This window comes from Trichomonas vaginalis, chromosome V, assembly GCF_026262505.1.
Source record: "Trichomonas vaginalis G3 chromosome V, whole genome shotgun sequence".
Classification (NCBI taxonomy): Eukaryota; Parabasalia; order Trichomonadida; family Trichomonadidae; genus Trichomonas; species Trichomonas vaginalis.
Genome location: NC_067207.1, coordinates 31,621,674 through 31,644,196, shown reverse-complemented (window position 1 = coordinate 31,644,196; position 22,523 = coordinate 31,621,674). Strand labels below are relative to the sequence as shown.

The following is a 22,523-nucleotide window of genomic DNA, read 5'->3' as shown; positions in this document are numbered from 1 at the left end:
CTTTAACCGATGTAAAATGAGCTTGTCAAAATCAGAGCGAGAGTCTATTATATTAAATGACGCAAGAGGAATACAACATCCTTTCTATTACGTAAGTCAGAGTAAAGATGGTAAAATATACGTAAGAAAAAGAAAGGTTTCATTAACGAATGCAGAAAGCGACAACATTAAGGTGTATGGCAAGGGTGAAGTCCACGAAGCCCATATAAAACCTTCTGTTCAAACTGAGCCACCAATAGAACCAGAAGAAAAGAAGCCAGATGTACTTTCAATAACGAACCAAGAGCTTATTGCAAAGTTCGTGAATTTCATTGAAAAACAAACCGAGTCAAAGAACCCTGACCCGCCAGTGAAAGAAGTTGAGACAAAAGAGAATGTACAGTTCATTGAAAATGTCAAGAAACAACTTCCACCACGAATGCCAAGAAGAAGAGTGAGAATAATGAAGTAAATAGATATTTTTATCTGAAGTAAATACATGCAGAACGAACAGTTAAACGAATTTACTCCAGCAGAGCATATTCATCAGATTCGCTCATATTTCGATATCATAGACAATGCAGTTCAAATTGGTGACACTAATAGAAAATATTCTGACGCAAAGATTCCATCACAACCTGGAACTGCTAAAGATAACACATGGGTAACATTCAATCTCTCACCTCCTGGTGAAAATATGTTGGACCTTTACAATACATTCATTACGTATAAAATGGAAGGTCAATTTATTGTAGATAAAGAAATTGGTTCAGGTTCCAATAAAACAAACCCACCAGGATTTTGGATTGGTTTCGATGACGCTTTCTATGCAGTTGCTGGATATCAAATCCTTGCAAATGGTCGTATCGTATATTCTCAAGACAACGCAAGAGAAGAAGCATATATAACTTCAAACTCACAAACTACCGAACAAATAAAGAAAGTAGATGTTTTCTCAAAGACTCGACATGAAGATGTATGGAGTCATTCGGGAACATGCAGAACAGAACAAATTGTTAGTGGTCCAATTACAGCAGGAAAATCATTTGATTTTAAGCTTCGTTTAAGAATTCCTGTTAGAAGATTCCTTCCATTAGAAGCTATTCGATTTATTCCAGCTTTTGCAGGAAACATTCAGCTTAAAGTAAAGTTCAGTAGCGACGCCTTACAATGCACATCTATATCTGTAAATGATATCATTGCTTTCAATCCAACTCTTAAAGTTGCATTTGCTTCAGATTCAAATCCACCGACAAATAAATTTGTTCCATGGAATGAACCATTCACTATGATAACGAAGGCAGTAGAAGCTAGTGGAACAGTTACTATTACAACTGTAACCCAGCAACTATTTCGAACAAAGATGGATTTTAATGAATGTTTTATTCATCCAAAGTCATTCTCTTTAGACCCTAACATTTATACAGAACTTGTAGAACATTATACAAACGAGGCTTTATGTTTTCCTGTTAAAGTTATGGATTGGATTCCTATGGACGGTTCATTCTCAAAGAATACAGATAGTTCAAGTGCAACATTTACAGCAGCTTATACGCCTATTAATGTTAAAAGTATTTGGGCACTATTTAGAAAGAAAGACAACTATTATGTTAATTTTGAGAACCCTAAGTTTAAATATCTTCAGCTTTCCATGGGAGCTTATGGAAATATGCCTGCAGAACCTGAAAAATCATATGGTCCTGTATTTTATGAAATGGTTGCGAACGCTTGCAATACAAACAATGATATGATAGGATTTAATGAAGATGTTATGAGGTCATTGGTGGATGATGGTAGTGTGGAACATAAATGGGATAGCTATGACAACACACATTTCTTATGTGGTTTTCCAACAGAAGTGGACTTTTGCTTCCAGCAAGGTCAAACATCTACTGCTCCAATAACATACAAATTGTCTGTTAAAGGACCTATTGAACTAGCAACTGAAAATGTACCAAAGCCACTTATTGGATTTATGAGGGATTGTTGCTTTGCCATTCAGGTGCGTGCTAATGGCATCCCCATAATAAGATTAGATGACTATAACTTAGCTACGGACGACAGTGAGGAATAAAGGATGAACGTTTATTTTTAAAGTTTATAAATGAGTTCTTCATCAAGCTCTCGTGAACCTTCACCATCTATGAAACAAACTTTACCAAACGATTATGGAGCACCTATTGAATATTTCTTACGAGCTGCACAATGGCAAAGAGCAGTCTCACCAAGGTTAGGTGTTCCACCAGCTCCTGTCAAAAATAGCATTTGGTCAAGTCCTTATATAAAATATGGTCTCCCACTAGGTTTGCTAGCTACAGCAGGAGCAGTTATGATGTTGAAAAGAAATAAAGCAAATGTTGTAAATAATACTGAAGTAGCTGAAGTTAAACAAACTCCAACACCCTCGCCAAAACCAACGCCTTCACAAGCAAAACCTTCAATGACTCCTGAACCTATGGAAGTACAAACTCCTGTTCAAAAGTCAACTCCTAAACCGACTCCAACATTTAAACCAGAACCTACTTCTCAAATAAATCGTAAAACTCCTGCGTTTCCTTACTGAAAAAATAACGTTATTTTTATTTAATATTAAAATTTTTATTTGATTGAAATGACAAATAAAGTCACTGAAGCAATGAAACAAAAGTTTTTGGTAGAATACATTAAATCAGGAACTATTCCAGAAGGTTTTTACATTCATACTATGAAGGATGGTAGAGTTCAGTTTAGAAAGATAAAGCAACCATTAGATAAAGAAGGAATTTTGAGAAAGATTAAACTTCATGAGGACAACATTGCTGAACTTAAGAAGAAGTTAGAAGAGTTGGAGAAAGGAAGAGAGTTATAAAGCAATGAATTCAACAGGGTGAAAACCGGGTGAAAAAAGAGGTGAGATTTCACCTAAATTTATTTTTGTGCTATGTTTTCATACGTGTGGGAGTGGTGATATCATTAATTTTTAAGTTTATTTTTTTATAAATGACAGAACAAAAATAAAGCATTTCTACTCAACAGGAATGAGACCTTACTGACTATGTATTCGTTTAATGCTTGATGAAAACAATGGTACATATTATCGTATGGGTATACACAACGTCTGTTTCCATCGTCGTCGTATATGTAGAGCTCAAATCCAGTCCAACCTTCTTTTGTACAATATGTAGCTTTATTTAAGTATGCATTTATGTAGATAAGGCAATTTTCTTCATCGCTCCAGAAATAATTTTTGGTCATTGTTGAAATAGTTTTCGTTCCTCTACGTCCATAAGGAATGTATGCAATAAATTTAGCATCATAAGGGATTGTAATATATTCAGGGTTTCTTTCATCGTCAATGGGTCTGTCTTTGTTAAAATGCATGTTTCTCAGTTTTACTTGAGTTTTGAATAGTTCACGGAAACGTTCTGGGAAAGAGTCATAGTAAATGTAGTCAGACATGTCTTTGTAATGAAATAAAAAATTTAAAAAAAATAAAAATAAGGTTATTTTTATTTAGTGAGGACGGTAGGGAATTCGTTAGTGAAGTCGTTAGTGATGTCGTTAGTGAAGTCGTTTATGTGTCAGATGGTTTTGTAAATATTTAAGGTTAAGTTGGTGTTATGGTTGTGTTGTAAAATATACGTTACCGGTTTCGTAAAGTGTCAAAACCGCTAAGTGGTGTACGGAGGCGCGCAGTGCCACAGTACGCAACTTAGTCTTACTAACTTCATGAAGTTAGAATTTATTTGATCATACAACATCATGTTAGTCAAACCAGAGTTCAATGGCGATTCTAAAATGGAACAAATGCTTGTTTTATCAAAATGTTAAAATATTAATCTAAAAAACTTAATATCTAACCAAACCATTCTAGAATTATTATATACAGGTATGGGCAATCTAAATGCACACGGAATTCGGAAAATTAAAAAGAATATTTATGAGATTATTAAATCTTATGTAATTCAATGAAAAGTAGATAATATGAATATCCATAGGCTATATATCAACATATGAGTTTTTGGTTTGACCAATACTATACTAATGTGATCAAATTAATCTGATTTCTTAGATTTTCATTTGAAGCATTTGCAGTAGTAGGGGTACCTTTATATATTAACATATTAAAAAATTGCGCTCCGATTCGCAGTTTCTTCATGATTTTGAGATTGCATTAGATTTCGCGATGCAGAAAAAAATCACTTTAGATTCCCGTCAAACTCTAAGTATAAGCATGTCTCTATATGTAGAAACTGCCTGCGCTATTTATTTCCCGGCTCAAAAAACCACGGTGTCTGTGTGAGGAAAATACCCATTTTAGGACCCTGGGTAGGGGGTCATGAAAATTTTCCAAGAGTTGGAAATATAGGGTATAATAATAGAGAAACTAGAAAAAATACATAGCATTAAGGAAGTCAATTTGGAAAATTGTTTTCACTTTAGGAGAATATAATTTTCCATTTGGAAAATTTAAAAAGTGAGACGCGCAGGATTCGAACTTTTTTAAAAGTTGATTTAAATGAATTTTAGTGTGGAATATAAGGATAATATCATATTTAAAATAAGAATATACTAGTTTAGGTGGTATTAATTTTTTCGATAAATTTGAGAGTATGTACGTTTAGGGCATGAAAAGTGTCAATTCGCTCAGCGAAAGCTGAGCTAGCTTCGTTCTCGAAAGAATAAGGAAGGAGTGAAGGAGAATGATACAGAAGTTGACACATTCATATCATTTCAACAAATTTTGATCAAATTGAAATTCAATAAAATTCAATTCAATTCATATCCTTCAGTCAGTACATTGATATCCTTCTGCATCACAATGATAACTCGGGCATCAATAGTTCTACAACTAACTCAGAAAAAACAAGATTATTACTTCCTGCTTACAGCTTTTAAAAAGTTTCGATGATAAAAATCACTCTACTCTCGTTTATCGACATATGGTGATAGTAGGTAAACATATTCTTATCGATATTAATAAAAATATTTGTACGAAAATCTGAACCAATTACAGAGTTATTCATAAAGTATATGATAATTATAATTACTTTATCTTTGTTTTATCTTTGAATAAACAATTTAATTTAAATTGCATAATATTTTTTGGTTGAAAGACAGGAAACTTAGTTGAGTTTGTATTATTTTTATCGTTTAATTCATCGTATCAGTGAGTGATCCAGATATTTAAGATATTTAGAAAAAAAATTATGAATTTGATTAACAAATTTTAATCAAAATAGCAAAAATCTATTTGATAGCTGTAAACAAACAATAATTTTTATTTCAAGCAAAATCACTTATTTTCATCTAAACGTATAAAATTGTCAATTTTATGAAAATAAATTGAAAATCTCATGAAATGTAAAGGAGAGTAATATTTTTCAATTTTCTTTTTTTCTTTGTCTCAAATATTTTCTGTTGGGAATTTTCTTGTTATCAAAAAATAATTTTAATATTTGTTTATTTCATTACATACAATAAAATTTTAAAAACTCTATTTCTTCTCAAGAAAATTTTTTCCTTCATATGAAGAAACATTTTGTTCTCCATTTGATACTGAGTCTAAATCTCGATTTTTGAATTTTCTTCTTTCCAAATTTCTTTTTTCCAAATTAGAAGTTTAATTCAAATTTTCAATAGTTTATATATTTTCTCAAACCGTCTTAGATTTTCTCACTTTTTAGGGATTTTCTCTCAAAATATACAAAAATAGTAATATCAATACATGTGTCTAATATACTTTAAAACCATCGTGACAAAATTCAAAAACGAAGAGTTCTTCTCTCCAAATTTTTTTCAAAATCAATAAAATGAGATAAAAAAGTACGTTTGGAAATTTCATTTTTAGCATTTTAGGAATTTTCTCACTTTTCTTCCAAATTGACATCCTTAAATAGCATGGGAAAAAATACAAGATGAAAAGATATTCTAATACACATGAAATATGTCCTTAATAAGGAATTGTAAAAAATAATATTAACATATAATAAGAATTTAAAACTTACAAACAAAAGAAAACATGGAATATTATAAATATTATCATGAGATAGAAACATTTGAGTAAAAGAATCTGATCATCTAAATTAATAATAAAATTGTACTATATATGAGTATTATAAGAGCATCCAATGACTAAACCTATTCGGAAATGGAAGAAAAATAATTGATGAAAATTAATTAAGTTGTATAAGTTAAAATGTATTGCAAAGATTTTCAGGAGGTAGATATGATAATGGTGGAATTGTTAACATCTTTCTTTCTTCTTCATTTAAAATTCTAGAAGACAATGCTTCACTTATTTCTGTATTTTTCGGCTCGAGAATATATGCCATGTCATACTCAAATGGTCTGCATGTAGAGCAACGACGTACATTTGGTTTTCGAGTGAAAGAAAAAGACGATGATAATGATCTCGAGGACGTTATAGTAGATATTGAAGCACTTCTTGCTTTTATTGGCTGACTAGTTTTTGTTAATGGTTTTGTTTGTACAAAGCTGAACTGTAGATTTGGTCGATTGGGTTCCAAACATTGTCTGAATGGTTGCGGATATGTACGCTTTGCAGATCTATAAACAGTATCTTTCCATACATGCGGTGTATCACTTTTTCTTTGTGAATATTGGTTTTGTTTTTGCGTATTCAGTATGAATTGCTGATTTTCTGGCGTCATTTCAGATAAATCGACCATGTCTATAGTTCTTCCATCATTTTGAAGTTGGATGACCGAGTGCTTGGACCAACTCAAATTCATTGTTTTGGAAAAATGACTTTTGAGGTATTTTGTAAATTTTATATTTTACATCGATGTGAAATCTATTTCATGTTTAACAGTATGCTGATGCTATTGGTATCAAAATCAGTAACTATAACTTTTTTTTTGAAATATTGAAAAGTTATAGTTCAATGTTTTGTATGGTATTTACGGTTATTCCAATAAATTGAGACACCATTTCAATTCATCTGATTTCGGCTATAGATCCTAAATCATATGTGCAAATAGCATTGAGCTACAGTTTTATTGACTATTATTGCTGGAAATTAATACATTAGACAATACTTTTTCCGAATCTGATGATATGATAGAAAATATGATTTTTAATTATTTTTTCGTGATCTTCTACACTAGATATGTGATATATTCTATGATGGAAGGGCCTTTCATATGGCATATTATTTTGAAACACAAGTATCTGTAACTCAGCATTTTCGCATGAAAAATTTAATTATCAGACTAATCGAGGCTTCGCCCTTTCTTCTTTGATTGAATAAAAGTGACATTAAATATGTCAAGAGTATCAAATGCAGATATTGAACAATTTATAAATATTACAGAGTCAGATTATAGAACAGCATACTATTTCATATCTCATAATCCAGGAGATTTGAACAATGCAATTATAGCTTATTTCGATATAGGAGCTGAAGCAGTTCCGCCTGAATTTCAACCACCTAACTTTAATTCACGACCTACTAATTCACCTTCACAATCTACAGCACGTAATTCTAATACTGGTGATCAAAATTCAGAAAATACAAGTTATAGTATGTCAGACGATACAGAAACAAGTAACCAACATGCTGAAACAACTGATTCACCAGAACATTCAACTCCTCAGCTCCAAATTTCAGGTATAAACTTAGCAAATGTTTTCCAACAAGTAATAAACTTGCTGGGTGAATCAGCAGACGCCATGTTAATACCTCCACCAAATCTTAATATACCTCCACCACTACCGCCTCCTGAATCTAATGAAACTACTGAAGAAAATTCATCAAAAAATAATGAAGAACAAGAACCTCAACAAAAAGAAGAACTACCGACATTTCAACAATACAAGTTCCAAAAATCTACTTTTCAGAAAGAAAGATTTTATAATGAAAAAGATATCGAGCAAGCATTCATTCATCTTAAAAATGAATCAGCAAAAGTAGAAGAATCAGATAGTTCATTAAATGCAGAAAAGATATATCCTACATTTGATAAAAATCCAGAAATTTTACAAAATCTTCCCCAAAATCCATATCAACAACGACTTACAGCCAAAAATAGTTCCCCTCTGAAACGGAGATATACAGCTAAAAACCATACAGCGATTACTCTTTGGAAAAATGGATATTCAATCAAAGGAAAATTTACTAAGCTCGATAAAGTAAAATACAATGAATTTATGAATCAGATTAACTCAGGTAATATACCTAATAACATTTCTGGCGATGATTTTGAAATTATTGACAAAAAATCTTTTGATTTTTCCTCATAGACTATTTATTCATTGTTAGAGCTTTATTTTATGATTTTTATAATCATATATATCTATTTTCATAAATTTGCATGTAATTGTTTATAAATAATCTTTTTGTTTCAAATATAGCTTTTAGATTTACTATATTTCTCTCATGTGTTTATATTACAGTCCATTGATCCCCAAAAAGCCAATGATTGTGTATTTATTTAAATAGGGCATTGTTACTCCGAGATCTCTGAATAATTCTAAAGATCTCGAAATAACTTTGCCTTAAACTACTCTAATTTCTATTTTTTAGTTTTCAAAGAGCTAGGGATTCTGAGTGGGGGACAAACTCGCCCATTGTCACTTTTCATTAACCTTAAACTTGTAATTTTCATTATTTTTAATTAACCTTATTTCTTTCCCAATTCCTGATTTATTTTATTCACTTACTATTAAAAGTCACATTTTAATAAAATATAATAATTTATTTATAGCATTTTTTACTATACTGTAATAAAAAATTAATTATAATAAATTAAATGTTTATTAAATCAAATGTTTTCTTTGCAATAATATTTTTAATGTTGAGTAAACAATGTTGGGATCAAGTGTATCATTTTTCAGACCTTTCTGAACAGCTTCAAGCATACTGATGCATTCGACTTTTTTAAATTGTGTCATTTCTTCGAAATCTCTTGTGACTTTTTTGATAACTTTAACACTTCTCTCTGAATCCAGACCTTTAATTTGCAACTTAATCAGGAATGAAGGAACAACACTGGAATATAACTCGATGACAAGTTCATCGAGTCGAAGATTTCGCCTTTCTGGGAAGTACTGGTGCTTCAAAACCTTGAAATGTGATTCCGAGATGTTGTTTGTTCCATCTCCTTCATTTATATAGCGAAGCATCCACCTGTCAAGATGATGGCGCCACTGTCGGTCAAAGTATTCACGGGCAGCAGGTTCCTCATTTAAAATTTCTTCTAAATTGTTGTAAATTCATCAGGATCAATTTCTTCCTCTTCAGAACCAAAGACCAATAACTTCATTAAGTTATAGAAAGTTTCGAAGTTGGAACGATCTTGAAACTTTTCAGCCTTTCTCATGACAGCGCGCAGCACATGAACGCCACACCAAATGATCTGGCATAAGGGGATGGCTGTTTCAACAGCATTTGTGATTTGAGGTGCGCAGTCCATTGAAAAATAAGATGGTTCGCGATTGATGGAGCCAAAATATGCTGTGAGACAAACTTGTATATTTTCACTTGTGTCGGGCCAAACGAAAAAATACAAAAACGGAAAAACAATTGATTCCGCGAATTTGCCAGTGACGGCATAAAATGGTATGCGAGAGCGCAAGAGCTTATAAGTGGAATCAATGTGATAAGTTTGTATTTGATGTGAAAAAGCATTTGCTTCGAATGGGGCGTAATAGAAAATCATACGATCTGGCTCGTGAATAAACTCGATGAGATCATCTGGAGAATGACTCTTAACCATGTCGACAAAAATTGCAAGAGATGTAACATCATCCGCTGAGAAACGGGTATTGATTGCATGAAGGCGTTTAGAAAACTTTTTTAAAGCATCTGTAGATAGTTGAAACATTTCCGGAATGATCCCACTCTCAAATGGGATATTAAGATCTTTGAAACACCTAATTGTGCGTAAACACGGTCTTGATTTGATTCAAAATATCTTGTTAAATAAGATCTAGAAAAATATGATGTAATTTGTTGTGATTTGTTTGGAAAAGGGGCAGAATGATTGTGGGTGTTAATACATTTTCGTATGTGGTACTTGTCATCGGGAAGTGTATCAACAAGGAAGCGACATGGACAATTCGGCCACTTACAATTAAATTGGATTTGATTTCTTTCTTTCCTAGTTTTATATGAATAACTACAACCTGCTTGTATTTCTTGTTGCACTCCATACTTAAGCAACTCGATATATGTGAGTTCGTGATCTTGGATCTGCATTAAAATGAAATGATTTGAAAGAATAAAGAATTTTGAATATATTGGTCTTATTTTGATAAGCTTGGTCGTGTTTTGAATAGCTTGGCCATCTAATTCAATTATGATCTTTGAAAATTAGGTGAAATAAAACTAAACATAAATGTAAAACTAGGGATATGAAATTTTGGTTGTACACCACTTGTATGTGCCGGATACCATTGTGTCAAATTTTTTCTGAAATTAACTTTAAAAGTACTAAGTAAGATCATGAGATATAGCAATATATGTTTAAACCAACTTATATTTTGGTTGTACACCACTTGTATGTGCCGGATACCATTGTGTCAAATTTTTTCTGAAATTAACTTTAAAAGTACTAAGTAAGATCATGAGATATAGCAATATATGTTTAAACCAACTTATATTTTGGTTGTACACCACTTGTATGTGCCGGATACCATTGTGTCAAATTTTTTCTGAAATTAACTTTAAAAGTACTAAGTAAGATCATTTATTTTTGCATAATATAATGCCAATATGGTTTCTTTTGATTTTATTTCATTTATAAGCAAATCAGATTTACCCAAAAACTCCACTCCATAAGCGTTCATTTGCTAAATTAAAAAGTGACAATGGGCTAGTCTGTCCCTTTCTCAGGGATTCTGAATATGACATAGTGAGGAAGATTTTTTCAGAAGTCTCTTATTTAATATAGTATACTTGTAGTTTCTGACCATTTGAGTGTCAGGAATTGTAAATTTATTCAATATAAGATGAATTTTATTTAGATATTTAATGAAATGTTGTTGTAAATTATAGTAATTGTACTAACAATAAGGCAAATTAATGGTTGTGGAAATAGTATGTCAAAATCCAATTAATAAAAATATGAAATGAAAAATAACTTGTTTGTAAATGGATAATATACAAAAATAAAACATTACAATATTCCCAAATGATGTTTGGAATCAGTTTTTCAGTGGATATCACCCAACAGATCATACATCAAATACAGTCCTTGTTGATAAAACAGGAAATTTTCATGTTCACGAAGTTTTATTTACAAATCACAACACACAACTTATTAAACTCACTAATAACGACAACAATCGATTTCTTATCTCAAACAGTGTTTTTGATTCCAATCATGGCTCTGATTCATCTGGTGGCAACATTTACCAAAACCGAGGTCAAACTGTTCAATATCAAATCTGCAGTATCAATGCGTACATTAACAATTACCCATACCCACATTCATATATTTCAGCAACAGAAAATAAATCATCCAAAAATTACTTAATTGAATCAACTATCACTGGAAGTGATGGAAATACAGGTCCAATTCGTCATGAATATGGTGAAAATATTGTTCGAAATGTAAATATTTCTAATTCACAAGCATTATATAATTCAGTCTACTGGATTTCAGGAAATAGAGATTTAAATGCAACTATTTCATATTCAACATTTATTAAAAACAATGGTACTCAAGCAAAATGTTTATATAATTATCGAAATGGAATTCAAATCAACCATTGCAACATTATTTCAAATAAATGTTCAAAATTATCATCATCATCATCTTCAAATTGAGTTATTTCTGCATTGTCAAATGTTAAAGTTTTTATTACAGATTGTATTATATCAAACAACAAAGGAAAATCTCTATTTTATGCAGGTAGTGGTGCTTCAATTACAGTTTCTTCTTGTTTCATTCCATCAAATAATGATTGTTCTGAATCAGAATTAGGACTTGGAAATTTTGATATTTCAACAACTGATTCACTTAATATTGAAAATGCACATATATCTACAGCACTTTGTTTTGCAGATTATCCATTGTATTATTTGATGAACATTACAACAGAAAAAAACAAATACAAATTAAATGACGACACAAGCATTATCGTAACAGTTTTATTTGATCGAAATAAAGAAGAATCATTTACCCTTGAAATTTGGATTGACAATTATTCATCAACTCAAGTTAATAAAGGAAGTGGATCTTCAACATATGAATATTCAATCGACATCCCAAATGAATTATCAAATGGAAATCACACAATTTATTCTAAGTTTTCAGATGATAAAACATTTGTATCAAATACAGTTTCAGTTGAATTTGAATATGAAATTCCATTTTCACTTGAATTATCAAATCTTGAACGAAGCCAATACAACAAAACTATTGATAAAAGTATCAAAGTCAGTGGAAGTGGAATTTATTCAGAAGATTTTTCTATTTATTGTAGTATTGGAGATATCAATAGTACATTCGAAGGAAATCCAATTAAGAACCCAGAAACACATACATTTGCATTTTCAGGTTATTGCTTAATTCCAGATTCTATTGTAAATGATGGTTTTTATCCAGTTAGAGTTTGGGCAACAACAACAAATACTCAAGAAAGTACAGAACCAAAATCTCAATATTTCGACTTCTTTCGAAACTATCCAGTTCTAATTGTTTCGGATACAATGAAAGAAACATATTATCACAATGTTGACAATCATATTTCAGTTTCTGGATTTGTTTCTGATCTTGATTGTGATGATTTTGTCACTGTTAAATCATTTATTGAAGGATATCCAACCAGTGAAGCATCAAAATCAATTTCTATTCCCGATTCAAATAATCATTCATTCAATATCGAAATTTCTATTCCAAACAATCTTTCACGCGGTATTCATCATCTTATTATTGTATGTTGTGACAAAACTGATAAATGTGTTTCATTTACCAAATCAATTTCATATGAATTTGCTCGATTTACATCAGATATCCCAAACATTTATAGATTTTCTAAGAAAATAAGACGCTGATTTATACTCTATTTTAAAATGTAAATTTACTATTTGGTCGATATGTGTATTTTTAATTCCAAATAATTGTTTATGCTCATCTAAAACCAATGCTATGAAAATGTACATTTTTAAAACATAAAGTTGCAAATAATGCATTCAAATTTTACTCCCTCTTTTTAAAACATTACAAATTCTTTTGTTATCCATAAAATTGTAGCTTATTTTCCCGGACGTTTAGGTTCAATTCTCTGAAGAAATACATAGACCCTTGCATCCATTTTCGGCTCTCAAATTTATTGATAAAATTATCTGAACAAGATCAATATCGCAAAAATGTAAAAATTGGAAGATGTCACCGGATCAAGAATATCCTTCGAAGGCAAATCCATCAAATCTCATCCAAAGATCTCTGAAAGTATTATGGCACGCAGCCATGACGCTTAAAAAATTATTTGTATGAGATTGTTCACTTCTTTCTTGAATTTTAAAAATTTTGTTTATTTTCTGGCATTGGCCAGAGAAATGTGCACACTAGCCATATTATTCGAATAATTAATACCAAATTCTTGTCATTTGAGTGAAAATACTCAGATTTACGAAATTGATCAAATGATCTCAAATATTCCTATTTCACAACTTTGTGAAATATATACATTGAATAATAAATAAGATATCATTAATACAACACTTTAATATCAAAAAATTTTAATTTTTTTGGTAATTTTGGATAAATTTCAATTTAAATAAGTCAAATATTCACAAAACAACACAAGAAGTATCTATTAAAATAAGATAAATGAAAATCAAAAAATTATTAGAAAATATTCTTGTAAGATCATAAATATAGTATATTATCGATTTATATAAAAATAAAATCAATGTTTTTATTGCTTCTCAGCACGTTGAATTTCGCGAATAATCTGAACAAGGTATGGTGTCTTGTCGTAAGTGCAGAAATGTGATTCTTTACCAAGCTGACGACGGTTAAAGTTTTCGAGCAATTCTGGCTGTTGTGATTCGAATTTAAGGCAATTTGCGGCAAAATTGAAACCTGATTGCTTTAAGAAGTCATAAATAAGTTGAAGTTCGAAAGTTTTATCTTTTGGAACACCATCGAATGTTTTTAATGGAGTTTCTTCTGGATTGAGAACGTTTCTGCAAGCGACTGTTGCCATATCTTGAGCGTTTTTGAGAACTTCGTCCTTAACGCCTCTCTGTTCGCAAACATCGTATAACTGTGCAAGAATTTCTGTCTGGCAATCTGAGGCAAGCCCGTTCAAGGAACTCATTTCAAAATTTATTTTTTTTCCTTCAACCGTTTTCATAACGCTCGCAGATGTAAGGGAAAAAGTGACTTAGAGTCCATTTTAAAAGATCATCCAGAGCGTCCATATCTGGTAGCAATAAAACACTCTTAATATCTATAATCATATTTGATTCACAAATTAAGTTTTATTATTGATTTAAGGGTCCACTGTAAGGCCAAATAAGGCCTATCGTCGTCCCAAAAATATTGCTCGAGATGGTGTTTTACTCAGGCCCAAAACTTAAAAAAACTCAAAAAAATTAACTTTACTCTTTTGAGATCCTTATCAGATATGCATCAATTTGATGCAGTATCGCAGTTCGAATCTGATTTTTTAATGTAGATATACTCTAACATTCTTGAAAAAATGCAAAATAATATTAATTAAGCTTTTCATTTCTGTATCATACACGAAACAAAATCATTCATTATACTAAAATTTATTAAAGTTTGAATAATGAAAAAAAATATATCTAAATTTTTACATTGAGTCTGCTATTGATATGGTTAATATTAAATCTTGTAACAACGGGTATTGGCCAGAATAATACCCGCTAAAATCCACAATTTTTTAAAATTTTATCAATTTGTTATGGTACATATTTATGACAATGAATAAAATGCTTATCCTTCATAAGTAAATACATAATTTATGCTTAAACACAAAAAATAATACGAAAATAGTAGTAGAGTATATGGGTTGTGTGACTTTTTTTGTAAACGTAAGAATTCATACAATATTGAACGATTTTGTATCATTTTTTTTAACATATGAAGTAAAAAATGTATGATTCTTACGGTTTTTATTCTTACGTTTTTGAATAAATCAAGATTTAAAAATTTTCAGAATCGTAAGACATTTACACTCAGCCCATACATAATGAAATAAAAGATAAAAAATTAAAACAAGTGTTTAAATCATGAATGAAATCAATGGAGTCATAATCAAAGACCTCATAAATGAGAAAAAGAAATTGAAACTAATGATTATTTGAATTTATGAAATCAATAATTTGATTCATTCTTTCTTCAATCTCTTCTATTCTTTTTGTTAAATCATCTATTTTCATTAATGAGGTGATTCTTGATTGAGAAATAGATTTCAAACTAACCACTCCTTTTATTTTTGAAATTTTGAATCCATCAACTTTAAACATTTTATTCAATTTACATGTTGTCAATTCTTCAAATAATTTTTTATTATTAGCATAATAGTCATTAAATTCTTCAACAGATGAAAAAATTTTTATTTCAGTAATTGGTTTAACAACGTTTATTTTTTGTTGAACATTTTCACTTTCATTTATTTCTTCCCCTCTGTTTTATTTATTTTTAAAATTGGTTTCATTTATCATTAAATAAAAATTAGAATATAAGTGATGAAATATATTTTTAATTAATATTAAATCAGAAATGGCGGCAGGATTCTTTTAATTTATGGGATGGAATAAGAAAGCTGCGGGTTGGGTTTATAAAAAGGTTATTAAACCTGTTGCAAACTTTTGGCACCAGTAGCGAAAACGGCAGGAACTATCATAGGTGGAGTATTAGGTACTAAAGCAGGTAATCCGGCAATGGGAGCACAAGCAGGTAACGCAGTTGGTGGAATTGCTGAAGGAATACTTAATAAAATAGGAGGTAAAATAGTGGAAAAATAAATAAATATTATTTTTATCTTAGTATCGGTTGTAGTCTTTGAATAAACTTTTTCTCCTTTATTTAAAATTTCTCTTATTGGGCAGCTTTTGGCGTTATTGATTCAGCAATGTCACTAATTGCTTCTTTATTCTTAAAATATCCAATTTGCTCCTTTCTTCATTGTTTCCCAAACTTTATGCGCTCCTCTTTTTACTTATATCCCACAGTTTCTTAAATATACCTGCAGCCATAGTTGATTATTTCATTAAAATTAAAAATTCATTTTCATCTTTTATTTTAATTTTTTATTTAATAATAAATGACGACTAACATTTGGTGCCAAACACTAAACCGATTAATGGAAATGTGTTTCATTCATTCGAAAAGATAAATGAAATATTCGCAAAGAATGACGGTAGAAGATATTATAGAGAACTTGAAAGTTCATGCTATGACTCTGATGCTCCATATTTTGATGATAAACAAACTCATTTAAAGAATTACAAATCCGGCTCATGATGTGAACCAATTAGGTGACACATATATTAAACGCAAAGTTAAAGCAACTCTAGTTTCAAATAAAGCTTTCACATGTGATGCCGCTTTTAAATGCATGCGTTTATTCGTTGGTTACAAATCATCAAATCAAAGCTTTAAACAATTAGAAGTAGAAACTGAAAGAGGTGATGGCCGGTTATCTTCAGATGGATTGTGCCCGTGAATCTTTCGCATTTGCAACATATAAACCAAAAATCAGAAAGGAAAGTTAAAAAGTTTGTTCATTCGTTATATAATAATGTTCAAAAATATGATAACTCAGTATGTGGTAAATATATTGACCCTTCAGAAGTTTTCAAGAAAGCAAATGAAGAAGTTGATATCACTTTTGATATGATTATTCCGGTAAATGATTTGTTAGCATTTCAGGCGTTCGATGATTATCCTAAATCATTTGGTGATATCATTCTTAAATATTATGTTTTCAGGGATACTTTAGTATTTTGTCAGGGTTGACCCGTTAAGAGTTGCTGATTTACAAAATTACGTTTATGAAAATAACTGATGAAAATTATGAAAAGATTATGAATCATTTATAAATATGATCGCAAATTCCAACAAATCGGACTTCCTGCCAAATTAATTACAAGCTTAGCCGCACATCTGCTGACGCAACAGTTGATGTTATTATTTCATGCATAAAGATGGAAGTTTTAGAGGATAAATGCATTACACCAGGATACGGTTTAATCGAAGAATCAGTTAAAGCAATACCACGTTTATTCAGTAAGGAAGATCCATTCATGATTCCAGCTCAACATATTGACGTTCGTTCACTAAATGGAGGTTGCATCACTCCTGAAGGTATCAGCTCAGATTTCTCATACGCTCTTCATAATGTTACAGATGTTTGTTAACATTTCCGAAGAATGCAATGCAAAGAAACGGTTTTAGAAAATCCAATGCTTCGAGGTCTTCAGGTCACTATAGATTCCAGAAACTTCCCCGATCAAGCGATGACCACAGTGGGCGACATATTCTTTACACGTATGCTTCAAGCTTTTGATTTAGATGGAGTGAATGAATGCACGGAAGAATACGAGGACTCATTAACTAGACCACTGAATGATGATAATGGCACGCCATTAGCTAGAACATGGAAAGACCAAACTTCATTCTTATGCACTATTCCAGTTCAACGTGATGGAGCGGGTATATTCTTTGATGGATTAGAAACTTTCAACTCACAAGTTACAGTACAAGTGAAAGCTTATCCAATCATTCAGGGTGAAAATGACACTTACTGTTCAAAAGTGACAAATCCTCCTCAGGTTTGGTTTACTAGGACTACATATTGGACATGGACACCGGATGAAGGTTTGAAATATCATCCAACCAGTACACCACCGCAGTATAGAAGTTCATATGATGAAATATTGATGAATAGAAATGTTTAAAATTATAAATTTATTTTTGATTAAATGGATTTCAATTCTGAAGAATTAGCGGGAGTATATAATACATACGTAGATGATATGATTAATGAAGCATTGAGTGATAATAGAAATGCTCTATCTAAGGAAAAATTAATGAAAATTCCATATTCTGAATGTTACTTAAATTCAATCACTGCAGCAATTGGTAAACAAAATAAAGGTAAAACATTAACGATATTAAAACAAATTATCATTATTGCTAACACCTCCCCCTATTCACATGTGTTAATTTATATCAACCGTTCAGGTTCACCTTCAGATGATACATTTGAATCTTTAAAGCATTTAATCAAAATTCCAATTATTTATTTATCACAAGAAGAAGCAGAAGATTATTTAAAAAACCTTTTAATGTATAAAGAATTATATAATACAATCAAGAAGCAAGGATTAGAGGATAAAATTATTGATAAACAAAGGGATGAATTATTTGAAACACTTTCTATTTCAAATTTTGATAGAGAATTTTTGCATTCACTCATTTTTCTAGATGATGCGGTGAAATCAAAACTAATAACTAATGAGAAATCATATTTTAATCAGTTATTAACTCAATGTCGACACATTCAGTGTTCATTCTTCATGGCTGTTCAATACTTCAAAGCATTAAGCACAAACATTAAATCAAATCTATCAACACTTTTCATTTTCAGTGGGTTTAGTCGTCAACAGTTGAACGTTATGCTTTATCAAGTGAATTTACCAATGAGCATTAATGAACTTTACACACAATATCAACAATTAGGTGAACATGGAAAAATAATAGTTGATTTAAATAAAGGAGGTGTTAAATTTGATTAACTTTTTATAATTAATTTTTATTTTTTATTTATAATTAAACATGACAGAAATAGCAAATCTTCTACAGGTTCCACTAAAACAAGGGACGAACAAAAAGGGTGCATATTATAATAGAACTATGAAAGTTCCAGATGGAATGAAAGAATTAGTTCATATTGTTGCTGGTCTTCAAAAAGATGTTAAACAAATGAGAAACGTTTTAACATTACCAGAAGCTCAAGCATATGCCAAACGTCATGGACCAAATTGGGAAGCACATGAAGCAGACATTACAGGACCAAATGGAAAGCCTGATGGTATAAATGAAGTTTTCGTTACTGATGGTCAAGGTAATATTAAAGTCATAAATGGGTATAAATTAACTGTATCTGATTATCCTAAACGTAAAGCATATAATGAACGTTATCCTATGCAATTTGATGAATAACCAGCGAGAAGTTCAGAAATAATGTCTGTAAATCTGTTTTTACCTGTTCCCTGAAGTCCTTTCAAAATAATTGCTGTTTCATTCTTGATTCCTGGATGTTGAATCATTGATGCAATCCAGCCGAGAAGGTATTTATACACTTCATCGTTATTATCACAAATGGCTTCTTTAATGAAATTCATAAACATCTCAATTTTTGAGTAATCAGGCTTTTCAAGAATGTTGTATTTATAACCTTGAAACGTTGAGAAAACATCTGGGGAATCAGATTTAAAGCAAACACCCTTAACGGTTAATGAAGACAATTGATTTAGTAGTACGTCCCATGCTGTTATTGTTTTACCTTCTTCTTTAAATAATTTAATCATTTTGAGTGACTCTTTCATGTTTGACTGAAGAACAAATGATATTTGATTCATTTTGTCGTGCATGTTGTAATCTTTCTGAATGAAGTATTTGTTTCCACAATCTACAAAACGGATTACACGTGATAAATCCTCAATTACTTCAGAACTGTTTTTATACTGATGATTTTCAGCCTTGCGTCTAATATCTGTTATCAAAAACGAGTCATCAAGTTTGATATCAAATGTTATTTTTGGCTTACGTAATAAAGGTAAAACATATTCATCATAATATTCCTTTTGATAAAGTTTTAGAATCTTCACCAAAACAAATGGAGAAGTCATTAAATGTGCATATCTACTACGTGCTTTTTCAAAATTACTTTTTGCATTTTCTGTTAAGCTGCAGAAATTATAAACGTTATCGTATGCTTCATTAATTAAATGATTAGGTAACGAATTAATAGCTTGAAAACAGTGGAATAATGTATTTATTTTTTTCTAAATTCATGTTTCCACCATCATTATGTACTTCAAAATCACAGATCCATCAACTATGCTCTGGGCAAGTTTATCGTCAATGTTTACATCTTTGTTTTCATTCATTATACTCTATTTTTCTTCGCTCTTCTGTTCAATCTTACCTTAATATTCAAATCATTTAATATATCATTCACTGTTCTGGTTAATGTTGAATCATAACTTCCACAAATGAATGAGTATGTATTGATTGGTTCTGAGCATTCTTGGAACTCTTGAATCAGCCATAACTACTAATGAACGCTTTGAATCATCAATAGAAGTCATTATGTCAATATCATAATCATTGCAGGAATAACATTTAATCATTCTGTTCGAGGTTGAATAGAAGAAATTAGTGTTGCAATAAATGTGAAGACCTCCTGAAGCGGTTTTAACGATAACATCTTTATCCGAAAGTTTTGATAAAATGTCTTTTCTAACTTTCTTTAAGTTCATCATTGTATGATTTATTGATATCAACATCTATAATCGTTAAATTTGAAATTTTATTTACTAATAAAGCTGTACCAGTTTTCCTTCCTCTTCCTCCATCATGTTTGAGGTAGTTATGTAAATCAATCTTGTTTTCACCAATTCTTTCGTTGAGGGTTTAGTTTCTGCCACAACTAATTCCTCAGCTAATGAATCAATAACTTGTTCATCAGAAACGATAAAGTTGTTGTTGTTGTTTGTTGCTGTCATTTATATAGGAATAAAAAAATAAAAATAATTTTAAAACTAACTTTATTTTTGGACTGCATCAAATTTTCGTAAATGTTGTCAAAATGTCATGTTGTCTCATTTTTTCAGAGAAGTTAAATTACCTGGTGACACATGGTGACCTGGTGACACCTTCAGTTCTTCAAAAATAATTAATTATTGAATAACCTAAATCATTTACTCACAATATTTTTGTACAAAACAACCCCAAGCTTTTAACTTCTTTTCTGCAGCTTTTAATGCTATCTTAGCGAGTTCATATTCTCTAAATTCTCTCTTTAAATTTTCTTGTTCCCATTGGTCTAGTTCGTATGAAGAATCTCTATAACCATAACATAACTCACGTTCATGTTCTAATTGTTTTTCGCACATTTTTCCAACTTCTTCTTCAAACAAAGTTTAGCATTCTCTACTGTATCTTCAAGTTCTTCTTCATCTAATTTCTCATGAACTTTCTTGTCTATGGAGTCCATAATATCTTTGACATAAAATGCATACTTTACAGAGCACCATTCAGCAACAAAATGAACGAGGTCAGGATGTATGTAAATACCTTTGAATTCATTTATAACACCCTTTGTAAGCTCATAAAAAGCTTGTTTTGAGGTCGAGCCACTTTTGGCTCCACCGTATTCGTTCATCCAAAACTCAAGAATTTCCTGTATTTTAGCACTATTGAGAAATCTGTTTAAATGGTTTAACTTTCCTGCTTCTCTTGCCATCTTTGTTGCATTAATGTAACCATCCTTGTCTCTACGTAAGACTTCAATACCGTTATAAGTGCCTTTTGTGAATGTTTCACCATTAGATTTGTTAGTGAATGTTTTTGCTTCGACTGACATTACTGTCTTTACATACAAAATAAAAAAATAAATAAAAATAATTTTAAAACTAACTTTATTTTTGGGTCATTTACACTCATTCCGATGAAGTCATGACAAATCATTTTCTGTGATGTTGTCAAAATGTCATGTTGTCTCATTTTTTCAGAGAAGTTAAATGACCTGGTGACACATGGTGACCTGGTGACACCTTCAGTTCTTCAAAAATAAGTCATAACTGCCTTCCTCCTGTGATGTTGTCAAAATGTCATGTTGTCTCATTTTTTCAGAGAAGTTAAATGACCTGGTGACACATGGTGACCTGGTGACACCTTCAGTTCTTCAAAAATAAGTCATAACTGCCTTCCTCCTGTGATGTTGTCAAAATGTCATGTTGTCTCATTTTTTCAGAGAAGTTAAATGACCTGGTGACACATGGTGACCTGGTGACACCTTCAGTTCTTCAAAAATAAGTCATAACTGCCTTCCTCCTGTGATGTTGTCAAAATGTCATGTTGTCTCATTTTTTCAGAGAAGTTAAATTACCTGGTGACACATGGTGACCTGGTGACACCTTCAGTTCTTCAAAAATAAGTCATAACTGCCTTCCTCCTGTGATGTTGTCAAAATGTCATGTTGTCACAAACTTTAGAACGGCATAATTTAAATTTTTATTTTTATCATAAATGAATACCCCACAAGCTCAAAATTTACCACGAATCATAACAAGGGAGGAAATGATAAAAATGATGCAAGAACATGTTAAAAATAACAAACCACTAAAATTGAGAAAATGTGGTTATGCAGTAATGATGGAAAGAGAGATGTTGTCGAAGAGGAATAAAAATTAAATTTGGATTGAGTTTAAAAATTCATCTTTATTAAATTCATCTCTTCCAATCAATTTATTTATTCTATTAAATTCTTTTATTTTTGCTTCACTCAGTTTAATGATTGAACGATAAGTTTCTAATTTTTTGATTATT

At 30.8% G+C, this 22,523-nt stretch overlaps 9 protein-coding genes and 3 pseudogenes across 12 annotated transcripts, besides 4 other annotated features; 6 read left to right on the top strand and 6 right to left on the bottom strand.

Annotated features, from left to right (window-relative positions):
* Nucleotides 1–3,685: part of a mobile genetic element that runs on past the window's edge.
* TVAGG3_0438610 (uncharacterized protein) lies at nucleotides 17–451 on the top strand (the record flags this gene model as incomplete). The annotated part of the gene is made up of 1 exon (XM_051234118.1): nucleotides 17–451. One exon carries the CDS (start codon nucleotides 17–19, stop codon nucleotides 449–451), a length of 435 nt encoding a protein of 144 aa, XP_051103848.1.
* Nucleotides 479–2,053, top strand: TVAGG3_0438600 (uncharacterized protein; the record flags this gene model as incomplete). The annotated part of the gene is made up of 1 exon (XM_051234117.1): nucleotides 479–2,053. One exon carries the CDS (start codon nucleotides 479–481, stop codon nucleotides 2,051–2,053), a length of 1,575 nt encoding a protein of 524 aa, XP_051103847.1.
* TVAGG3_0438590 (uncharacterized protein) lies at nucleotides 2,084–2,542 on the top strand (the record flags this gene model as incomplete). The annotated part of the gene is made up of 1 exon (XM_001328237.1): nucleotides 2,084–2,542. One exon carries the CDS (start codon nucleotides 2,084–2,086, stop codon nucleotides 2,540–2,542), a length of 459 nt encoding a protein of 152 aa, XP_001328272.1.
* TVAGG3_0438580 (uncharacterized protein) lies at nucleotides 2,953–3,417 on the bottom strand (the record flags this gene model as incomplete). Its single annotated transcript, XM_001328239.1, has 1 exon — nucleotides 2,953–3,417. One exon carries the CDS (start codon nucleotides 3,415–3,417, stop codon nucleotides 2,953–2,955), a length of 465 nt encoding a protein of 154 aa, XP_001328274.1.
* A 1,846-nt stretch (nucleotides 3,686–5,531) lies between the features above and the next one.
* On the bottom strand, nucleotides 5,532–6,734 carry TVAGG3_0438560 (uncharacterized protein; the record flags this gene model as incomplete). The annotated part of the gene is made up of 1 exon (XM_001328240.1): nucleotides 6,153–6,713. One exon carries the CDS (start codon nucleotides 6,711–6,713, stop codon nucleotides 6,153–6,155), a length of 561 nt encoding a protein of 186 aa, XP_001328275.1.
* A 511-nt stretch (nucleotides 6,735–7,245) lies between these two features.
* On the top strand, nucleotides 7,246–8,223 carry TVAGG3_0438550 (UBA-like domain family; the record flags this gene model as incomplete). Its single annotated transcript, XM_001328241.1, has 1 exon — nucleotides 7,246–8,223. The coding sequence occupies one exon, from the start codon at nucleotides 7,246–7,248 to the stop codon at nucleotides 8,221–8,223; it is 978 nt and encodes a 325-aa protein (XP_001328276.1).
* A 141-nt stretch (nucleotides 8,224–8,364) lies between these two features.
* Nucleotides 8,365–8,528: a mobile genetic element.
* Nucleotides 8,529–10,814: a mobile genetic element.
* On the bottom strand, nucleotides 8,740–10,180 carry TVAGG3_0438530 (annotated as a pseudogene). Its single transcript has one exon. A coding segment is annotated over exon 1 (1,441 nt).
* A 1,196-nt stretch (nucleotides 10,815–12,010) lies between the features above and the next one.
* On the top strand, nucleotides 12,011–12,982 carry TVAGG3_0438510 (uncharacterized protein; the record flags this gene model as incomplete). Its single annotated transcript, XM_001328243.1, has 1 exon — nucleotides 12,011–12,982. The coding sequence occupies one exon, from the start codon at nucleotides 12,011–12,013 to the stop codon at nucleotides 12,980–12,982; it is 972 nt and encodes a 323-aa protein (XP_001328278.1).
* A 420-nt stretch (nucleotides 12,983–13,402) lies between these two features.
* Nucleotides 13,403–14,289, bottom strand: TVAGG3_0438500 (uncharacterized protein; the record flags this gene model as incomplete). Its single annotated transcript, XM_001328244.1, has 1 exon — nucleotides 13,849–14,253. The coding sequence occupies one exon, from the start codon at nucleotides 14,251–14,253 to the stop codon at nucleotides 13,849–13,851; it is 405 nt and encodes a 134-aa protein (XP_001328279.1).
* A 2,998-nt stretch (nucleotides 14,290–17,287) lies between these two features.
* Nucleotides 17,288–22,523: part of a mobile genetic element that runs on past the window's edge.
* On the top strand, nucleotides 17,888–18,703 carry TVAGG3_0438490 (uncharacterized protein; the record flags this gene model as incomplete). The annotated part of the gene is made up of 1 exon (XM_001328246.1): nucleotides 17,888–18,703. One exon carries the CDS (start codon nucleotides 17,888–17,890, stop codon nucleotides 18,701–18,703), a length of 816 nt encoding a protein of 271 aa, XP_001328281.1.
* On the bottom strand, nucleotides 19,106–20,698 carry TVAGG3_0438480 (annotated as a pseudogene). Its single transcript has one exon. A coding segment is annotated over exon 1 (1,593 nt).
* Nucleotides 20,894–21,558, bottom strand: TVAGG3_0438470 (annotated as a pseudogene). Its single transcript has one exon. A coding segment is annotated over exon 1 (665 nt).